This window comes from Plectropomus leopardus, chromosome 14 (assembly GCF_008729295.1).
Source record: "Plectropomus leopardus isolate mb chromosome 14, YSFRI_Pleo_2.0, whole genome shotgun sequence".
In the NCBI taxonomy this organism is placed as follows: Eukaryota; Metazoa; Chordata; class Actinopteri; order Perciformes; family Serranidae; genus Plectropomus; species Plectropomus leopardus.
In genome coordinates, this window is record NC_056476.1 from 18129373 (window position 1) to 18151240 (window position 21868).

Sequence of the window (21868 nt, forward strand, 5' to 3'; positions counted from 1 at the left end):
TTCCTGTGGGCCTACTTGTAACACAGCAAATGTAATTTAAACAGCAGCTGAAAATAATCCTGAAGAAATTTACTATTTACTCTGGTATAAGTAACATTTGCTAAAAACTACAGTGCCTAGCTATTTAGGAAAATTAGAGAGCCTTTTGTGATGACACTATATATGTTACGCGAGAGTTGAGTATGAGGACCCAAAAGCAGAACAAAGCAAGCAGCTAGGTATACAACAAAAAGCAAGCTTTCATGCTGAGAAAATGTCCAAAAGAATGAGTAGATATCTATAAACAGAAAGCCCAAATGAAGCACGAATAAAAAAAACTAAACTGAGACCAACCAGGGTCATGGGGAAGAACTCAGGTGAAGACACGAGCAAACAACACGGAGGATCACAGGGATGACGACGGCAGCACATGCAGATGCAGCAGCCAGTAGCTTCTCAAATTATTTCTACTTTTGCTATATTTTCCTTTTTTTTTCCAACTCCATGGCCCCTTCTGCTGAAGCATGACTTTCCTACGATAAAGAAGCACTCATCAACATCAGGAAAAGTTGTGTGGGTCTTGAACTGAATGCAGCAGACCGCGAGAGGACCTACACAAACGGCATACGCCGAGCTGCCAGTCAGATCAGAGGGGAGAACCGAAAGAAAAGCGGCGGACGAAGAGAGGGAGGAGAGCCGGCATCAGGGTGAGGCTGACCCGCCTTGGATCGAGAGTTGTTCCTCTACCAAGCCTTCTTCTGGCTAATGTCCGTTCGCAGAAGAATAAAATGGATTAGATGCGATCGGGGCTCATTCAGAAACAGAAGATCAGAAACAATTGAAAAATGTCATAGGCTTTTACATGAGGAAACCAGGGTGACGTTAGCTTTCGGGTTGGCCAACAGAAAAACATCATCCTTGGAGCACCATATTAGTGACTGGTTTTAAAAAATATACATTTCCAGTAGGAACCAATAGGTCTGAGCCACAGACAAAATATTGAGATGGGTTATAGTATTGCTGAAAACTGGTTGTACTTCAAGTTGGCAGTGACAGACAGCTCATCCCCAGGGATGTGCTTGTTGCTTGGCAGGCTTGTGTTGCAGACTCCAGCAGCTATCAGAGCGAAGCTTATTAGCCTAAGCGTGCACACATAGTCACTGTTAACTCCTCACTCCTCTCCACTGTATGATTTAGGATATGTGAGTGACTGAGCAATGCCTTGCTTTCCTCCTTCATCCAAAACAAATGCACTCACACACACACTCACACACACATACGACTATGGACCATCACTTAACAGTTGCCATGACAACGTTCAATATCCCTTCATTCCGAAACACATTGCAGACTTTCTAAAAATAATGCCGGTTGTCTTTTTCTCACAGACTCCTCTCCAGACGACGACAGCCTTCAGAGCTAATCTTCGTACACTACAAGGTAAGACTGTATAGGGACTGATTAATGAATTACCAGAAGGGAAATAAGCACGTACTTAAGTCAGGAGTTTACTGAATTTTGTTGCAATCTAACAACTGGTTGGTGACCTGAGAGGAGGTCGGGTCAGTCTCCATGAAGCCCGGTGACTAGACGACTCTGGCTCAGTGCTGTTCTGCGGGCTGAAGCGAGACACGGGGCATGGAGCCAGCATAAATACAGCAGACTCTCAGTGGGACAGAGAGAGTGAGGGTACTGTTGGGTGCGCAGAGAGACAAATTAAGGCCATGTCAGCCACTGCTCCAACAACAGAACAGACAGCCAGCTCATGGATGTGACTTTTACAATGATACAAGCAAATTGTATATATGCAAGAAATAAGCCTTGCGTATTCAGATTACAATGACCCTCCCTTCTCCACTTCTCTCATCACTATGGCTTCATCTATAGGACACACGCAAACTGATATTTAAGCGGGAACACATGCAAACATCTATAAGACGGAGGAAAATAAAAACATTGCAAACAACAGAATGTTAAATTCTAGTGAAATTCTGTAAACAATGTTGATGTGACATTGTGCAGTTGCATGAGTAAGTGGGCTGATGTGCCTGAAGTCGCCCTCATCTCTGTAGCCATAGGCGATGAGCCATTCTGAGCTTTGGATCTTATGTAACACTAGGGGATGGGCTGTCAGTGGGAAGGAAATCAGGCATCATGTGATTGATTTCAAACGCTGACCACTGTGTTGCAACTATCATCAGTCTGTGACAAGCAATCTGAGAGCAGGAGGAAAACACACTGACCTCGTTCGGCAGTAAAATATCCACAGATCACATTAGTCTCAAGTGGGCACACAACATGTTTTTTTTAAAAAGATGGAATCCAGTTTACAAAGAGTATGTGCTTGCATTAATTGTAATAATAATACAGTGCGTTTTTGGTTGAAGGATAACTAGGTGAAGTCGTGTTCAATAGCAGCTGATAATGATGAGGTAGACAGTGACACGCTCAGTATGTACAGAGTTGGATGTTAGTAAGATAACATGCCAGTTATCAGTCATGCCTGCTAAAAAAGACCTAATGTCAGATAATTGAAAACAGACATGGAGAACAACCTGCATAGGGCTGCATACTTATGCTAAGAAAAGAACCACTATATATACACCACATACAGTCCGTTAATAAACACTACACCTGGGGGCAGGAGAGTACAGACTATGCTAGGACAAAGTAGTTCATTAGAAAACTCTGCTTTTATAATTGTATGTAAGGACTACACATTTAGAAGTATTTCTATATTTTGATTAAATAAAACCCAATTAAAAGCAACAAATTTGCCTGTCTGGGTTTACACACGGTAATATTATATCTGGAGGATATTCTGTACATCACATCTGACAAAAAATTAATGCTCTTTAACGACACATATATTTCATAATATAAAAATAAACTTTATAAATGTAAACTTAGACTAAAGCAATAATAACCACATATCAGCAGCTTGGATTTACAGTTGTATGGTGTTATTATCTAATACTTGGCGCACTGTTGCTAAGTTACTTGGCATCATGATCATGAATGTCAATAACAGCTGAAAAGGATACACACAGTATTATGGCAGCAATAATAACACACATAATGGACAGTGACAGCACACAGTATCTATGTAATATATGTTCTGTGTTAATATAAAAGGAAAAATCTTAAATTAAGTTTGTCTTTGTTTTATAATCCAAAATAAATATTCACTTTCAGCTTCACCTGCATAGGAAACTCAAGTGTTGGAGATAAACTCTGCTTATCTTCACCTCTAAAGCTGAGGTAATATTAGATTACATAACTACATTAGGGGTGGGCGATATGGAGAAAATATAGATATCACAATGTTTTCTAGCAAATACCTCAATATTGGTATTTTAGTGACGACTATTGGTGCTTTCACAACATATTTACACAATGAAAGTTTAGATAAATAAATCTCAGTAATGTGGAAATGATGACTAGGTGGGAAAAGGCAAATAATAGAACAACTAGAACAGTCTGTTGAGTTCAGAAAATTACATCACTTTAAGGTAATGCAGTCTTTCAAACCAGGAAAAGACAAAGCTTACGATATTACGATATCCAAAATCTAAGTCGATGTCTAGTCTCATATCACGATATCGATATAATACCGATAGATTGCCCAGCCCCAACTGAGATAAGCGACCACAGTACAAAAAACCTACTTTACACTAATAATGACTTGAAACAGATAACCAAAGAACAAAATTCTCCTCAAAGATGCCCTTTACTCTCATTACAACATAACAGTCTATTAGTAATAGCTTAACAGTCAGCTGAAGCCTATTAAAATAATCACAACCTCTACTGAGGAGAGCATCACACGCCATGTTGAGTAAAGTGCACATGGACGCCTTAACAGTCAGATCTCTGAAGAACGCTATCAGAGAGTTTAACAGTTCCTGTCAGTATCTACTGAATATAATTTATCAATAATTTAAATGTAAGATGATAAAGTCACACACAAAAGTAATGTAATATCAATAGAAAACACAGCAATGATTATGATTAAGGTGAAAGGATTTTCTTCTGTGAAATCACATTGCTTTGTCCCAAAACTTTTACCATGTTTTGTATCTGTGTCCCAGTTAGATAGAGAGCTGCCAGACTGGCCACAGTAACCATCACAGTTTGAGTAGAGTGTGATGCCTAAATATAATGTTTCACAATTGTGCAACTCTTTTAAGATACATCACAAAGACCACTACAGTCACTGTTATTTGAGTAGATATATCAAAGCCATTATATACAAAGAGACTCAACAGCTGTTGCTTTTTTTCTCAGTGCGAGGCACTCAGATTACAGGTCCAGACTTAGAAGAACCAAAGCAGCCTGGCTCAGATCCTCAAAGCTGTACAGCAGCATTGTCTGGTAGCTAAACATCCACAGCAAAGAAAACAAACCCTGCGATTGGTCGATCCAATAGTAAAGTGTAACCACACCATACATTCGCTACGCTATGCAATCCCACTCACTGAGCAAATGTACAGCCAAAGCCACAACGCTGCAAGTTACACAACCTCATTCCATGGCAACCATGTTGAGTGATTTGACAGCAACTGCTCAGCAGCTCCCGCTGTGCGCCTCAGTCCGCCTTGTCCTCCCCGTTCTTGGCCCATCCTCTGCTCATGGCTGCTACCACGATGCTGTACATGTTGAGCCAGGCTTGACGCAGCGGCGCCGTGTAGGCTTGGCCCAGACTGCACTGCAGCATGTAGAGAAGGGACTCACCCACCACCTGAAGAAGTCCAACACAAACACACAGAAAAAAAAACACTTTTTTTCACAGCTCATTCCCTTGTGAACTTGCTTCTTTGAGAGTTGTACAATGAAATGTTGGTCCTACAGCGAATGACTGTGTGTTGACTCCCACTGCCTGATGCTTCCTCCCGAGGTTGAGCAGAAAGTCCTCCAAGGAGTGAAGGTCATCCAAGTGGCTGACTGCTGCATCGATCACGAGCATTACCTGCAATCATGTACACAGATACATGCAAACAGTGTTTAAAACTGTACACAAGTGCAACCTGTATACTTGTAGTGGTGGCTGCGGTGAATGACGCTCACCTTGGTGACATGTTCCAGGAACTCAGGGCTGGAGAGGCAGTCTTGTGTGGAGTCACAGTTTGTAGCGTAGTGGAAAAGAGTGAGGAGCGCAGGGTCCAGCTCAAACAGTCTACCACAGACAAATACCACACTATTCTATAGGTGTATACACTCGGCAAGGGTTGCCAAACATCCACACAGACACAAAATCAATCTGTAAATCATACATCTACAAATCTCTCCTGCTTGTCGCTCTGATTTAGCGGCAGCTGTCTCCAAAGTAAATTGTGGATTATTGCAGGCTGTCGCCAAGCAACAAGTCAAGCTTCCGGTGCCTGCATGAGTAAAGAGTGCAGCGAAGGATCTAGCTTGATTCTCTCTCTGCACCTGTGTTACATATTCACATCTACAGATTCTTAACACCACAGCTATAAAAATAAACACTCAAAAATAACAAGATACTATTACTTTTTAGAATCAATGTTAAATGCACAGAATAACAATGTTTTCGTCCGTTGCAAGTCACTTTACTGTCTAATTCCTTTTGCATCATTTGTGTCAAACATTACCTGGAAAACATGATGACACCATGAGGAACTTTGTTCTTGCCCAGGCTCTCCCAGCTGCCTCGTATCAGCTCCTTGTCTTTCCCCGACAGCTTCTCCATCCTCCCTCAGGCTGTAAACACGAGGCAAGTTCTTCTGGAGGGGAAACACACAACTCCTCTACAGGACAAGAGGGCTCAATTTGAAGAAAGCCATAATATTCAAGTAAATCCACAGACGAAACGTCCACCAACCCACCTGGAAAACAAAGTGGAGCATCAAGTGAGTGTAGCACAGCTGATTTGTAATGTGTCAGATATAAACAGGGGGACACGGCTGCAGGAAATATGAGTCCTAGGCTAAAGATGCACAAACATACTGTACCTTCTTGAGGTCAGTCTTCTCTGTGAACTTCTTCTGGTGCAGCCGGGCTGAGGGGTCTGTGTGTGTTTGTGTGTGTTTGTGTGTGTGCAGGCAGCAGCCTTGCCTGACACTCTGGTGCACTTGCTCTCTCTTTCCCCAGCCCCACGGTGCAGTCAGGGAGACAAGTTGTGCCACGCTCTTATCTGTCACACTGGCTGCTATCTCTCTACCCTTCCCGTTTGCCTCTTGATATGCTCTCTCTCCAGCACTGGGGATATTATTCATGCCACTGAAGGAGAAAAAGAGGGATCTCTCTCTGCTGCTCCAGAGACGCTGCAGCGAGCCACAGCTCCTCCTGCAGGTGAACCGAGGACTAAAACACACAGAGACTATACTACAGTACATGTACATGAATCTGCACGCTTAACATCCACAACAAACAGCAAAACATCCGGCCTTTGCACTTTCACTTTAAAATCAAGCAAATTCAGATAAACAAGAAACTGTCCTTTTTGTAGTAGCTCTGATGATTGGAGTTTGATGCTGTTGCCAAAAATGGTTGTATATTGTTATACTTTCTTTTAGTAATGTCTTTTTTTCTTTTCTGTGTTATCTGTACATATTTTTTCTTCCTTCTAGACAGCTTGTAAAGCCATTTTGTAGTCATACTTTGTATTTGTCACTTGCAATCACCTTGCATTTACTAAAGGTGAAACTGTTGTTGCATTCAAATGGAACTCACAAGCTCATTTTTACAACATGGGAAGTCGTGTGCACAAAGTTGCGAACTCTGAACTCTCAGAAAATATCAACTTTTGAGGTCGTGAATACCACAAAAGGGGGTGTACATATGGGCTATTCTCGTGAACCTGATGAACACGACCCCTGCATGCAGCATCTGTGCTTAAAGCTACACCCTGAAAGAGCTGATTCATCTCAACATGTAACAGCTTTGTCTGTGTTTTTAGTATTTCACTTTGACATAGCCATCTGATTGAAGGTGTTTTAACTTCTTGCCAGAGGAGTGCCTTGATTCTGTCTTCTTTTTTGAACTCTTGTGTTCCCTGTAAAAGAGCACCTTCATCACACTTCTTCGAACTTCTGGACTCTCCAGACTTTTTCCTTTTTTTTAACAAGAAATTCAGATGAACATCAAAATAACCAGAAAACACAGCAGAAGTATTTCAAGCAGTAAAATTAGTGATGTTTTACAGAGGCTGAATGTTAAGTCTTTATAAAAACGAGCCTGAATTCAGACGCAAAACTCTAAGACCACCCAGAGGCAAATTCTGCAGATTAAAACTGTCTTTTATGTCTTCTCTTTTGTTGTCTCATCATAAATAAATTATCCTCTTATTTGAAGATCACTAAATTCTGATGTTTTTTGCTAAACTACCCAAAGGAGAAATAAAGAGCAGAATATATAAGCAGGAGTTCTTTTGCTGTGCTCACAGGCTTCTCAGAGGTGAGACAAGACTGAGAATGGATAAAATACAGAGTTGAGACTTAAATATGATCATTGAGACAAAACTCTGAAATTGTGCAGCTAATTTATGAACCAATCATATCTTCTCTTGGATTGTACTGATATCTCCAGAGCAGTTTATTTCAGCATTTTAAGATTTTAAATGAGAATCGGACCAAGACAAGTGGAAAGTGTTTTCTCAGGAGCAGAATTTAAGAAGTATGAGAAAAGAGTCAAAGTCTCATAATAATATTAACTTCAGCTCAGTTATGTCTTGAAGACATAAACTGGACAAAACAGATCTTATTTTGATTTGTCCTTTCCTCTGGGATATACTATTCTTTTATTGTTGGTTGGTTATTATTTTTGTTTGATACATAAGTTCTTTATCTGTGTTTATTTCTCATTAGCTTTTGTAAGTTAGTAATAGATACAATAACTATAATAATAATAATAACCTGAGGGGGTTGTCATGGCGCCGAATGAAGGTCCGGTATTTCATGTAGGGATTTTACTGGTATTTTACTGCAGCTGAGTGTACAGTCTCAATAAAAACAGGGGCAAATTCAGTCTCAAAATGTTTTGCACCGTTTTGCTACTGTTCCCGAATTGAATGACACGTCTCCTTGAAATGGTGTCAAACAGTGTGCAACAGACTTTGAGAAATGTCTTCTCCCATTAGGTGGGTGTGTCAGAGAAGTTACCTAATCAGCAGTAATGTGTACATTAAATAAATGTCGAGTAAATCTGTACTTGCACGTTTTGTTTACATTTCACACTTGCTTTGGCAAAGTAAACACGTTTTTAACTAAACTAAATTAAACACTAGTGCACCTGCACAGTACATAAGAGTGTTCTGTTTAAATAAATGTTTTGCTATGTTTTGTTGGGATTGAACGCAGCCCAGCTCTGAGCTCAAAGGTACAACTCTGAGAACAGGCCCGTAAAATAAAATGTTCAAGTTTACACAAGGTCAAAACTAGGCAAAAATCTAAAAAAAATAGGTGGGCAGGGAACGTGAGGCAAATGTATCCAATAGGTGATGGTCTAGAGAGCAGAAGGTAAGCCGGGGGGTCATAACAGGCTAAACTCAGACAGGCAGAGAAAATGGCAGAATGAGAAAGCACAATAGTTAATCTGGCAAGGTAATGAATGACAGTGGGCCACCATATAAGCTACTGGGGTGATGGGAAAGAGGGAACAGGTGGGCAGGGGAGGTCAGGTGATGGGGAATGGAACACAGGGGTTACATAAGGGCAGGTGGGAGTGGCAAAATCCGAAATGTTAGGAGAGTTGGTACACGGCAGGGGAAAAAGCAGACAAGTAAAATGTGAGGCAAGGACATGGCTGACATTGTGACAGTGAGGTTCATTTGAGGCCTGTATCATCTATTCTCGGGTGTGTCCTCAGCTGCCTTCATTTGCAACCCCTGCATTTACAGAATTAAATGTGTGGGAATTTTTATATCTTACAGCGGCTGGAATAATAAAAGACCTGAACGCACCACCTTGGTGAAATTATATTGTTCATCTGCTAAGTAGAGCCACTCCTCAAACAGCGTGATCATAACATTCGGTGGCCAAGCGCTCAGCCTCTCATTAATCTAAATGAGATGTGTTTGTTGCCTCGCTTGGCTTTCACACACATACACACACACACATCGGAGGCGCTACAGTTTGTTTAAATAGATGTCACAGCAGGCGTCGCACTCGGATATTGTTTAACAGGATGGGGGAGATTGGTTTTGTTTTCAGCTGTGCAAAAGGGGATTCAGAGGTGCGCAGCAATCTCCTGAGGGACAACACAGCAGAGTGGGGAGGGATAAACTGTTCCCATGACAACCTGACAGGATGGAGCCCTAGAAGCTTGATCATGTGATGTTTGAGATCTCAAGTAAGGGACTCTGGGATTATTTATTACATCTTTAAAGAGAAAGGTACATATTTTTTAATCTGGACCCCATGTTTTATTGTCTACGTGGTTAATGAAGACAACAATTTTTTTAATTGGTCCAGCATTGCGAGAGACCACTTCAGCCACAGTGGCAAAATAGGCTGCATGTAATTCCACTAAAAGCCCTAAAAGTGCTTGTTTTTGCCACTGACAGGCTCAGGTTTTTATTTTAAGTGTCTGACAACATCACAGAAAAGACCTTACAAAGAAATTAAACGTTTGACTTTACCTATTGCCAATCTGGTTTGTTTGGTAGTGTGTCTAATCGAGACTCACTCCAGCAGAAATCTCGTTCTGAAATCTCACAGCTACTTATTCAACCACCACATCGAAAATCTTTAAGATAACATCAAGATGTGCTTTTTGTACTCAGACAAAACAAACTCGTTATTGCACTTCTCTTTCCAACTCTCAGAAATTTTCTTGCAGCAAGTCACCTCCTGCAAGATATTAAAATGAGCCCTAACCTTGAGCAACACTTGGTCACAATAACAAACCAACCAACAAAAGATTGTCAAACACTTATAATAATAACCTGAGCCTGTAAGTGGCAAAAACAAGCACTTTTAAAACTGATATAAACTGACTTACCCTGTTTTGTCACTACAGTGTCAAAAAATGGTGTATCCATCACGCAGCAACCCCGGGGGTTGAAAAACTAAGCCAAAAGCTGCAGTTCTTTTATGGCCAAACTGGCTCCAGAAGCAAGCAAATCCCCATAGACCCCCATGGTAAAATTTGATGGCAGAAATAAACATGTTTACAGCCTGGTATAAAAAAACAGTTTGGGTCTCTGTAGCTAATTTCAAAATTCATGACAACTGTACTGGAGGGAATTTTTATACGACTCACCAATTTACATTTTATTAAGGCTAAAAGTTCTACAAAATTAAGGGCGGGCTCATTTGAGTGACAGGCTGTCTGCCGAAAAGTGTCTTAGGCTTCTCAGTCGCATGAACCGCTCAACCCTTTTGCAGTACTAGCCTCTCACCCAGATATGGTCACTTCTGGCTCCATAAAAAACATGATGGCTATGGCCGATAGACGAAACCAAAGGATGACATCATGATGGATACATCCATTATCTTTACAATCTATTATCTCCATTGATCACATGATCACAAAATCACAGGAAAAAGGACCCACGTTCAGCAATACCAAAGTTCCCCTTTAAGTACTATGTGGAAACAAACTTTTCTACTTCAATTATTTTTTTAATTATGCAGCATTTAAATTATGCTTATTTCAATACCCAGACAGTCATGGTGAATACTGTTACAGTCAACTGTTTTTGGCAGCACAAAATTTTGCTTTTATTTTATGTAACATATTGGGCTCTTTAAAACAAAATTTCATAATAAGCATTCAAAAGTGTTACCTTAAGACGAATTATATAATTTTTAATGATGTTGTGTTCTGAACTTATGTCAACTTTGCTTATAGCAGCCTTAATGCATGACACAGTGGCCTACATAAAGTAACCATGCAGTACTGGTACTGCCTTGACTACATTTTAATTCTAATTATATACACATTCAGACATTCCCGTGTGGTTTGTTAGTAAAAATTATTCCTAAAATCCCTGGCAGTCAGCTGTCAAAGCACAAGCTCACAGTGGAGGCCGGTGTAAAAGCATATTTGAAGTGGGTCTATAGGTTTGGAGTAACCACTGAACTGGTCTCTGTGAATGCAGACACACAGTGAGGGCTGTTTGTTTAGGTGGCAGTGTGGCTGTGGAAATAACTGGGAACTTTAACCCAACCATCCCATGTCAGACGCTTGGTGTCCTCATGGGACCTGTCCAATTAAAGTATATACATTTATTCCATGTTTTAAACTGAACTGAAGAAAGTTCAACCAAGAGCAAAAACAGATATCATTTCTCACAGTAAAAGTACAATAATTTTTTATAGCTATCAGAGGATTCTTGATTTAGAGGGGGTAAAACACAAACTAATGTTACACACACGGTGGTCTCAACTGGTGTTCCCATTTTGTTTTTGAACTATTTATTCTGGTAACCAAGCGTTCATCATCTTCTAAATTACAGAGTTCATCATTCTTAGCAAAATTATTGTCATAAAACAAAGACTAGCTTTTTTAATTTTCACTTTTATGATCTTCTTGACATGTCTTTTTGATCGTGTATATGTATATATTTTTTAAAAAATATATTTATACATATATTTATATATATATATATATACACTGAAAGAATATACAAATACAATATTCATTAATATAAATGACTTATAAGCATGTATAATTTTAAAAACGTGTATTTTCTTCCATTTGCAATCCCTAACATTTGTGATTGTAAAGTCCAGATGTTTTGTCATTTCATAATTCGTAATTGCACATCTTAAACTATCAAATGCTCTGTGCGGATAGTTAGCTGTGACATGAATCATTTTTGAGGACAGCGTTGTTTTCTAGCGGAGAGGCCATAAAAAACTCTGTGCCGCCTGAACCTTTTTGATCATGGCATTTCTTCCCCTTTGGACTTCACGCTCTTCCCTTCCACATCTTCAATTTTCTCCCTGTCGTCTACATTTTCTTCCCTAAATCAGACATGTTGGGTTAGAAAATGGCTAAATTGTAATTACATCGAACTTTTACTTGGCAACAGTATTTGTCTTTCTTCACTAAAGACTGCATGGCAAGCTCAGAAAATTATGTAATGTAAGATGACCAAACCACATGAAGTCCTTGGCTCTGCAGCTCCAGTGCTATTCATAATTTTACCGGACACAGTGGTATTACATAGCGGATGAACTGAACTAGCTAAAAATTCTCACTCCGCATACCTGCTGGGAATCTCATTTTCGGCGCTGCGGTTCTCGTCTTTATCCTCCTCAGACTCTGTTGATGTACCTCCAACTGCTTCTCCATTTTCTTCAACAAACTGCTCCTGCAAGCCGGCTTTCTTCAGCTTGTTCTTGTATATCTGTTCTGCATGAGCCTTCGCATTTTTCTAACAGTAATAAAAAAAAAACTCAGTTATCTTATTAACAATGTGATGTAATCTCATCATATTGTGCTACTCACCTGTTTCACCTGTTGAAACAAATAAGGGCGCTCATTAACTCGTGCTTTCATACCCCGTAACTCTCTCATGTACTCTCTCATCCTTTGTTGGTCAGCCTCCCTTCATGTAAAAGAAGATTATAGTTTGAGCTACTGCGGCAGGCGTGTGTGGTTGTTGTGATGTGAGTTGCAAAGGTTGCAAAATTGGAGAATGAACGGCTTCACTTGACCACTACTCACCGATGGTGCTGTACTTTGTCATTATACACTTCTTTCAAGCTGCTGTGTGGGTCCAGCAACCTCGCATGGAGCGTGACTGTCTTCTTCATGGCCTGGGACCTCATTTGATACTTCCTCAACCAGTCAGCAGTCTCTTGATTCTTGCTATCTCTCATCTCTATAGACTTTCTGTAAAGGAAAACATACTCTGCATGTCAGAGGAATTAAAAGAAGACTTTGCCTATCATTTGTATATCACTTACTTACCCGTGTTACCTTGAATTTGCAAAGAAAACTTTGTCTTTAGCACATGCCTCAAAGGTAAGCAAAGAATCCAAAAACTGCTAACAGTCTTGATGAATTTAAGTAAAAGGGGACAATGATTAATAGTAAAATGATATAAAAACATCCATTTACGCACTAACACGACTAGTGCAGTTAAATCCAAGTCTTATTTATCCAGTCGTATGCTCAGCACTTCCTATTCACATGCATATTATTACATCCTTACAATTTGGAACTGAACTATTTAAAACAGTCTCATACACGGATAAGTAGCACTTCTTGGCAAGCATGTGTGTTTGAACGCAAAGTTCAAATCTATGCGCTTTTCCAAATCATATAAACAAGAATGCATGTGTTTGGAAAGTACTGAGCATACAAGTGGATAAATGAGACTTGGATTATACTTAAGTTTGTGTGCAAGTTTGTACATGGATGTTTTGATATAGTTTTGTTGTTGTTAAAATCAGCCCTCTCTTTACTTTAATTCATTCAAAAATTCCTCTATTTTGGGATTCTTCGTTCACCATTGAGACTTGTGAGAAAAAAAAATTCTTCACAAATTCAAGGTTACAGTGGGTGAGTAATTGATTTACAAAGTATTAATTAGTGGGTAAAATATTCATTTAGATATTGAGTGAATAGAAACTATAAAGGGGGAAAAATTCTACTGTCTGATGTTCCAAAGTCATGCAAAAATAAAACAAGTCACCTGATGGCCGTGCAGCGCTTCCTCGCAGCATCTGTGATGTATGTGGGAATTGTATCTGCAGACAGTGATGTTAAGGCCCCAAGTGACTTGCTTCTACTGAGATTACTTATTGTTTGTACCTGTAAGTAAGGAGAAAAAAATAGTTTTTCTTAGCTGAAATCAAAACAAATATACCGTTTGGCCACATATTGCATCACCTTTTAAAACGTATAATTAACTTGAGAATAAACCCCAAAAGGGTGCAGTAAAAACATCAGCAAAGTTTACATCAGTACATAAACTGATATAAGCCAGATGTATGTATGCATGACAGCCTTTTATATAGACATGATAAATCAGTGCAGTGAGTCATGATGCCTAAAAAAGCTTTTCTGTGAGATGATGCAGCACAGCATGACTCGGAGTGGCAAAGCTAGTTTATCAATTTGTGGAAAAAAAACTCATTATTCATTTCTCTCAAAAAAGTCAAATAAAAAATAATTATTTTTAATCAATTAAGAAGTACATAAGACCAATACTGCCTGTTAATATATGAAACAATTGGATAGGAAAAAAAAACATTGTAATTCCTAAATAATATGCTTAAAAATCATAGATTAATTTATTTCATGCTTTCTAAAATGTAATTTTGTGTTTTTTTGTTTATGTCAATGATTTCTGTGAGAGCAATCGAAAAAAACATCAGCCTTCCCATATAAAATTGAACATGAAAAGGATTAATTGAGAAGCTTTAGGACACAGTTTGACCTTAACGTCTATGAGATCACTCATAGAAAGCACACAGAATAAATCTGTACATTTCTGTAGTCATCCATTTATAAACCATGAATAAAATGTCAATCTGTGACTACTATCTCCAGTAGCTTCTTTATATGCCACACCTTCAGCAACAAGGATAAATATATGTTATATATATATATATATATGTATAAAGTATTAGTTAAATCAGAGGAATTTGCACAAAAATGTCTGACATGCTTCATAAAACAGATCTCTGATAATTGCATAATTTTGGGGAGAGACAGAAAATATAACAGGAAGTAGGGATGAATTTTCACTGATCACAAAGTTCTCTCTGCCCTCTGCCACTTTGGATTAGTGTAAATTACTGTTATTCTTATTTAATTACTGTTATAATTATTTCAACTCTGTAATGCCCTCGTGTGAACCTTCCACCCAGACTAATTTCTGTGAACATATACAGGGTTGGTCTTGTGAAATTCATGTTGAATTTCTTAAAAAGAGATATTCCTCCTTGAAATGAAGCGATATATTCCCGGTTGTATATCAGGCGCTGTAAAAATGAGGTTTGCGTTAAACTCGATAAATTATGAGGTGAGGAAAGTTTGAAATACAACTCTTGAAGGGAGGGGACTGTTCCTTCTCTGAAGATAAATATTCTGCATAGTTTTACAGTTCCACAACTGAGGGGACTGGTCTGAGCGGCGTCAAAAAATAACACAAGAACTTAACCCTACCATAAATCTTTTACCATCAAACAAGTTACTCCCAAACACACAGAGAGTCAGCCGTGAACAGGTCAAAGTCCTTTATCACATTTTATGAAATAAACACTTCTGAGTGTTGAGGGACCACAGGAATACAAGGTATAAGTGTTTGTAAAGTTGGCAAAACTGAAGGGGAAACATCTGATCTTACATGGCCAGGTATTGCACATTTGGTGCAATTATAGTGATCAGGGATATGGACCTTTTTAAATGTGCAAGAATTTAGGTTATCAGCACGATTTGTCATCTAGAATCAGAATCGGGTTTTATTGCCAAGTACATTTACATATACTTGGAATTTGACTTTGTGTTGTGGTGTAAAATAATTAACATAAAGGTGGAATTAAAATAATACATATAAATAGAATAAGACATAAGATAAAAAATATAGAAGCAATACAAAAATATAAAATGAACAATAGAATGTAAACAACGCAAAATGTATGTACAAAAGGCGAGATGGAGGGATTGTACAATTGTGCAGAAGTTGAAGTGTAAATATCTTCAGTTGAAATAAATTAACCTACAGTGTGCATTAATGTAAGGCATAAAAACTGATTTAGCCTTACATTAATAGAACGTTTTCAGACTCCGGGGCTGGATGAGAGTCATGTGGGCAAAAGCGTCTTGCCAGTGGGGATGGTCTCAAAAGGGGCTTAAAGGAAGGCTTACGTTTCCCTACTAGCATTAGAAAAGAGAGAAGCATGTTGACTTAACAAAGTGGTGGGTGGATGTATCTTAAGCCATGCATCAAACAGAGTAATGCAAAACTAAAATGTGAAGCCATCTGGGCCTGGTGCTTTGGAGTCCTCAATGTCTTTTTATGTAACTCCTTCGAGAGAAATGTTTTTTTTTTTCAGAAAAAATAGTTAATTTTCTGAGAAGTAACTAAAAACAAACGGCACTGAAGTGAATGATAAATTAAAGTAACTAAAAACTAATGAAATGATATTAACATATTATCATAGTACACAGGGGTGAGTAGTAAAGTAAAGGTTTACCTGTGAGTTTTCAGGGCTCATCCTTCTTCGTCTTGCAGGAAGAGCTGCTGTCCTCAGACAGAAGGGCTGACATTTGATCACATCTTTACTCTGTATTTTTCTCAGCGCCTCAGTCTGCAAAGCTTTGTGCAGCCTGCTGAAATCAGGAACCTGATGGATGATTTTTGGCTTGAAACTGGGTCTCTCATCCAGGAAGCCCAGCTTTTCTTTCCTGGTACGCTCAGCAGTGCGAAGTTTTGGGCTGCCTGACACAGTGGGATTCTCATGTTGCACCGTTGAAGAAGAGGGGACCTGTCTGCAAAGCTCCTGGTCTGCACACAATTACAATAAGGTTATGCAGAGGATGAAGTAATGTCACTGAAGAAAATGGATCAAATGAACTTAATTAATGTATCCAATATGACATGTTTTAAATTACGTGTTTAACATTATCATTATTTTCAATACATTTAGTTACACTTACAGAACAAAACACTGCTTTGGTTTGTGTATGGGCTGATGAGAAGCCAAAATGTAACTGGTCTAAATCTATCAGGTACATCTCCATTGTTTCCTTAAGTTTTAGGCATCAGTAAGGCGCACTATGATTTAAAAATGGAAATGTAAACTGTCAGGCACTCCTTTGTGTCATCACAACATCATTTAAACTTTAACTATGAATTTCAGGAACAAGTGAAATTATACGTATTTTTTAGATGTCTATTGTTTATCAGGAAGTCTTGTGCAGTAAAGCATGTATTTCTACAGGCTGCGACAGCACATGAGCTACTGTGTACTTAACTTTTTGGATCATTACATATCCTGTATCTCCTGACAATAAAAGTGCTTCCAGGCATGGCAGGACACCAAAAGGGCCCATAGATAATACATCTGAAGAATTTGGAGACAATTAACAAGTTGGGAGAGAAGAGGAAGAAAATAGTTCTGATACATAAATTATGTTAATTTGACTTTTCTTAAACTTTTTACTTTTTTGTGAAATATATGCAAGCCGAGAACAACCACGTTTGCAATTATTCTTTTAATGCCAATGATGCCTTGAGATCACAAGTTAATGATTTAAATATCTCAAGACAATGTCTATTTTCTTGTAGTAACAGGCTCATTTATTTTCAAATTCTTGAGAAAACAAAAGGCCAGTATCTCAAGACAACGAGATATTTTTTTCATGAGAAAATGACTTTCGTTTTCTCCAGTCCCACTGACTCCCATCTCTCTGCGTAAGTCAGTAGATGCTCAAACAAAGCTTAGGAAGTTGCAGCTGGGCTAGCTAGCCAGCTAGGGCTAGGTTCACTGATGAGGACGGATCTAAATTTTTCCCTCTTACATTGACTGAAGTTCAGTCTGATGCTTGATCAATAATGGGTACTCCTTGATCTGACATTTTAGCTTGAATCAGGTGCTACAGCTGTCAAGATCCATCTGTTCATTCTGGCATGTCTCTCCTGATCTTTTACAAACAACACAAGTAATAAGATGAAAAACCTTTTGTTTGATTACCTTGTTAACTCGAGATAGCAAAGCTTGTTTTCTTTAGATAACGAAATAATAAACCCATGTTCTCAAAATAAGAGCATTTTAAAAAAAAGTAACAGCAAGCATGAGCTAGATATACAAGAGTTGTACCAATTAAAACATCAAACTAGAAATGCCGCCATGCTGTTGTATGCCTTTCCACAACAGTCAAGTTACTCTTGCAGTTTACATCCATGTTTATGTAAACAGTAGCACATTTGATCTATACAGCCAGCACAGTTCCAAGTTGGGCATACAAAATTAGTGTCATCAATTTAGTATTCGTCCAAATGTCTTCTATTCTCTCTGAGATCTGATGTTGAGTAATGGCCAGAAAAGTGTTTTTGCAGAATTTTATGATGTCAAAGTGAAGTTGACCTTTGACCTTTTGGATATAAAATGTCATCATTTTATCATTATATCGTATTAGACAGTCGTGTGAAATTTTGTCATAATTGGTGTCTGAATGCTTGAGTTTTGGCCAAAAACATGTTTTGTGAGGTCGCGGTAACCTTGACCTTTGACATTCAATTGCTAAATTCTAATTAGTTCATTCTTGAGTCCAAGTGAACGTTTGTGCCAAATTTTAAGAAATTTCCTGGAGGGGTTCTTGAGATACTGTGGTCACAGGAATGAGACTGGTGCATGGTCACAGTGCCCTTGACCTTTGACCACGAAATTTAAATCAGTTCATTTTAAATCTAGATGGACATTTGTGTCAAATTTAAAGAAATACCCTTAAGTGTTCTTGAGATATCGTGTTCACAGGAATAAGATGGGTGCAAGATCGTATTTATCTTGACCTGTATCCTTTGATTGCTGAGTCCAAGTGAACGTTTGTGCTAAATTTTTAAAAAGTCCCTCAAGGTGTTCTTGAGTCATCACATTTATGATAATAAATTAGATGCAAGTTCACAGTGACCTTTAACTGACCAACAAAATCTAATTAGATCATCCATGAGTTTAAGAAATTCCTTCAAGATATTCCTAAGACATGTTCATAAGAATGAAACAGACAAGGTCACAGTGACCTTCACCTTTGACCCCCAAAATCCAATCAGTCCATCCCTGGGTCCAAGTGGATGTCAAGAATGGGATGGACAACACAATAACATGATGCCTCCAGCCTTGGCTCTCACTGGCGCGAAGGCATAAATCTCTATCAGTCTGAGCAGGAAACTCTGGACGAACTGGTCACAACCAGTTGACTTAAGCACACTTTGACAGAGGTTGCTTAAGTCTTATAAAAGGGTGGCAAGGCAAAAATGTTGGAAACCAGTGACCTATACGCTGTTCAGATGGCAGTCTGTAAAGTGCTGCATAAAGTTTTGCTACAAAGAATCTTATCTCTTCACACTCTTACATCAGTTCCTACTATTACGTGAAACACTAGCCAGCATCATTTCATCAGAAAAGGATACTCACCTTTTGCCTCAGAATCTGACGAGTCTTTCGCCTCTTTGTAACGATGTTTCCGAACAGTAGCAGCCCTGTTTTTCTGATCATGTGAGACTTGGTTTAACATTGCTATCAGCTTCTCCCTTTTCTCCCTCTCTCTCTCCTGGAAGCTGAAAGGTCTTTGAATGGAGAGCAAGAAGTCCCTCCTCTGCTCATGGCCCTGCTTCCTCTCCTTCTCTCTCAGCTCCATCATCTCCTGATAAAGGGGCTGAACGACATGGCTGGGGACTGGAAGAGCACAGAACTTCTTCTCACACTCAGCCTCAGCCTCTTCCTCTTTGCTCATCTCTGTTGTTTTAGTAAAACCTAATCGCTCACATGGTTGAGTCCTGGAAGATGTAAGCGAAGCCATGACTGAACAATTCTTTTGGTTTGAAGATAGCCATGCTGACTTGGGCCTCTCTGACTGTCTGGGATGCAAAGTCTCTTTGTCTGAGGTCAGGGCAGATGTAGAGGTGGGTCTCCTCAATCCAACATGTCTGGAAAAAAACAGGAGAGATCTTCAAGATGAATGTACTATTAATGTGACAAAACATGAAAGAAATGTAGGTACACCTACTTAGGCTGATGTTTCAGTTCATTTCTATCACCAGACTCTCGGTCTACATTTGCTGACAGTAGAGAGTTCTGATTAATCCTCCTCTCAAGCTCCTCTTTTTGTCTCTTCTCCATCTCATGCAGCTGCTGCCTGAGAGTCTCACCCAGGGCTTTTAGATGCTGCCGGAGCATTAACTCTGATTTGAGGCCATCCTCCAGCAAGGTCTCCAGCTCCGGCATGTTTCTCTGAATAATGACACAGACAATAAAGCTGTGGAAAGTGTTTTCTTCCTGTTAACAAAAAAATTTGCTTGAGTTAGTGTTGGAATGTTTAATCTATTCATCTGTTTGTTTATTATCAGAACACACACACACACACACACACACACACACACACACACACACACACAATGACAGATAACTTCACATTGTGGTGACCCACATTATAGAGACGTTATAGAGACATTCACCAGAGACAGAGTTTAGCACTGACAGAAGGGGATTCTGGGAGATGGAGTTAGAGTGCTTTGTTGTACTCTTCCTGCTCACTGAGGGTGAGTTTGTCCTGAGCCTGTGTTGTTGCTGTTTAAAGTGAGAGTAAATGGACTCACATTACTCACAAAGCTTATATTGTTCAGTTACTGTATTTGATCTGTTAAATTGAACAGCTGAACTGAGGGCTGAAAATTAACTATTTTGCCTGCCACTCTGGCTGGTGGTTTCCAAAATCTACCAATAGCCCGCCATTGGTTTTTATTTCGTGAGTAAAGCAAATCTAGCAGCCACTTGTACTCTATTTTACCAGCATTTCGCTGGCTGCTGGTGGTAATATCCCAGCCATTATCTCAAATACAGCAGAAATGCTAAGTCAATTTATTCAATGGCTGGTGGACAAAAAAATTATTGGCAAACCTTCTGAAAATTGATTGTTCATTTATGAAATTTTCATAGGCAAATATGCCAAGATATCTCTGGTTCCAGATTCTCAAATGTGATTATTTCTTGGTTTATTGGTTACAAATTGTTTATTTTCTTGATTTTAAATTGATAAACTTTTGATTTGGGTAACAGGTTAAAAACCTAACCTTACATGTAGTTTTAATATGACACCATGCTGTGAACCAACTGTGATGAACCATTTTCTTCCAGTTTGTACACCAAACCATAAACTGTTTTTTTTTTTTAAATAAAATAAGTAGAAAATAATGTATCTATAAAAAAATTGTTTGTTTTTGCTATGCTCAACTAGCAAGGATTGGATTTTTTTCTTAGCTGAGTTTCAGATCGCTGGTTTGGACAGAAAAAGCTATTTGAAGACCTTCCCCCTGGGCTCTAGGAAATTGTGTATATACATATATATGTGTGTGTGAGTTAACAAATTACAATAAATCTACCTTGTACCTTATATAAAAGGAAGTCCAAAATTATTAGCAAACATGAACAATTGGTATCAATGCAACTATTCCTGCATTGGCTCCAATGCAACTAGTGTGATATTTTCCAAGACGTTTATTTTATGGCGAAAGTTTCATACTGTTGCAACCCTACATAAAATAAAACACATTTAGGTATAAAACATGAAATAAACGTTGGTGGGTCCGTAAAATTGTGCTCCTATTCATTGTCTATGGAGCAGCTTCACACTGCATGACATCAAAAGTTTGAGACCTGTGTTTCTGGCTTTGAGAGAGAGAGTAGCTCACGTTCACAAACACTGATTGAACTTCCTTAGACTGTGGAAATAACATACTGAAATTCTTCGTTTAAGTGGTGTTCCCCTTCAAAGCTTACAAAAACAACGTACACACATAGCCTAAAACTTGCTGACAAGTCCACCTTCAATGTGTGTAAACGGGTTACCATGACTACCAGCTATCTGAGCTGCTTTCAACAGTGTGTAATGTCGATTTACGGACATATATTCAGCTGTAACTAAGTTTCTACACGCTTTTACTGTTATACTTGTATAAAAACCCGCTTTATCTCTTTTGCTGCTACTTAAAAAGCAAAAAATAAAATATGAAAGTAAAAAATGAGCCGCCAACCTGGTAGAAGTCGACTTTTAGGAAGTGTTTCTCGATGTCGAAGCGTCTTCCAAACTCGTATGTCTCCGCTGACAGGACAGCTTAGCTCGGTAAGCTAACGAGGTCTGTTGTAGAAAAAGGCTGACAGCGTGTAACACCTGAAACGAAGTATATTTTAGTTGAAGTCCTCGGTTTCGGTAGCATTAGCACTGTTTGTGGACAGACGCAGCAACT

At 38.9% G+C, this 21868-nt stretch overlaps 2 protein-coding genes across 3 annotated transcripts; both read right to left on the bottom strand.

The window, feature by feature from the left end:
- Window positions 1-3781: 3781 nt before the first annotated feature.
- ngb (neuroglobin) lies at window positions 3782-6299 on the bottom strand. Its single transcript, XM_042500909.1, has 5 exons — window positions 5955-6299; window positions 5595-5828; window positions 5047-5155; window positions 4829-4948; window positions 3782-4720 (listed from the first exon to the last, which is right to left on the bottom strand). The coding sequence occupies exons 2-5, from the start codon at window positions 5690-5692 to the stop codon at window positions 4568-4570; spliced, it is 480 nt and encodes a 159-aa protein (XP_042356843.1). The 5' UTR covers window positions 5693-5828; window positions 5955-6299; the 3' UTR covers window positions 3782-4567.
- Window positions 6300-11642: 5343 nt separating this feature from the next.
- fam161b (FAM161 centrosomal protein B) lies at window positions 11643-21847 on the bottom strand. 2 transcript variants are annotated; one of them, XM_042501180.1, is made up of 9 exons: window positions 21656-21847; window positions 19633-19856; window positions 19041-19552; window positions 16101-16411; window positions 13592-13710; window positions 12619-12786; window positions 12400-12499; window positions 12159-12325; window positions 11643-11912 (listed from the first exon to the last, which is right to left on the bottom strand). In XM_042501180.1, exons 2-9 carry the CDS (start codon window positions 19848-19850, stop codon window positions 11831-11833), a joined length of 1677 nt encoding a protein of 558 aa, XP_042357114.1. In that variant the 5' UTR covers window positions 19851-19856; window positions 21656-21847; the 3' UTR covers window positions 11643-11830. The 2 variants fall into 2 exon arrangements, with proteins under 2 accessions (XP_042357114.1, XP_042357115.1); XM_042501181.1 differs by having other exon boundaries at window positions 19633-19901.
- Between the last annotated feature and the right edge of the window lie 21 nt (window positions 21848-21868).

Excerpts from the sequence above, each read along its gene's own strand:
- ngb (XM_042500909.1), bottom strand. The coding sequence starts at position 5,692 with ATGGAGAAGCTGTCGGGGAAAGACAAGGAGCTGATACGAGGCAGCTGG. Across the intron at positions 4,949-5,046 it reads TCCTGGAACATGTCACCAAG|GTAATGCTCGTGATCGATGC; the intron begins GTGAGCGTCATT and ends ACATGATTGCAG. Across the intron at positions 4,721-4,828 it reads TCAACACACAGTCATTCGCT|GTGGTGGGTGAGTCCCTTCT; the intron begins GTAGGACCAACA and ends GGACTTCTTCAG.
- fam161b (XM_042501180.1), bottom strand. The coding sequence starts at position 19,850 with ATGCCGGAGCTGGAGACCTTGCTGGAGGATGGCCTCAAATCAGAGTTA. Across the intron at positions 12,500-12,618 it reads GACAAAGTACAGCACCATCG|GGAGGCTGACCAACAAAGGA; the intron begins GTGAGTAGTGGT and ends TTTTACATGAAG. Across the intron at positions 12,326-12,399 it reads TGTTTCAACAGGTGAAACAG|AAAAATGCGAAGGCTCATGC; the intron begins GTGAGTAGCACA and ends TATTACTGTTAG.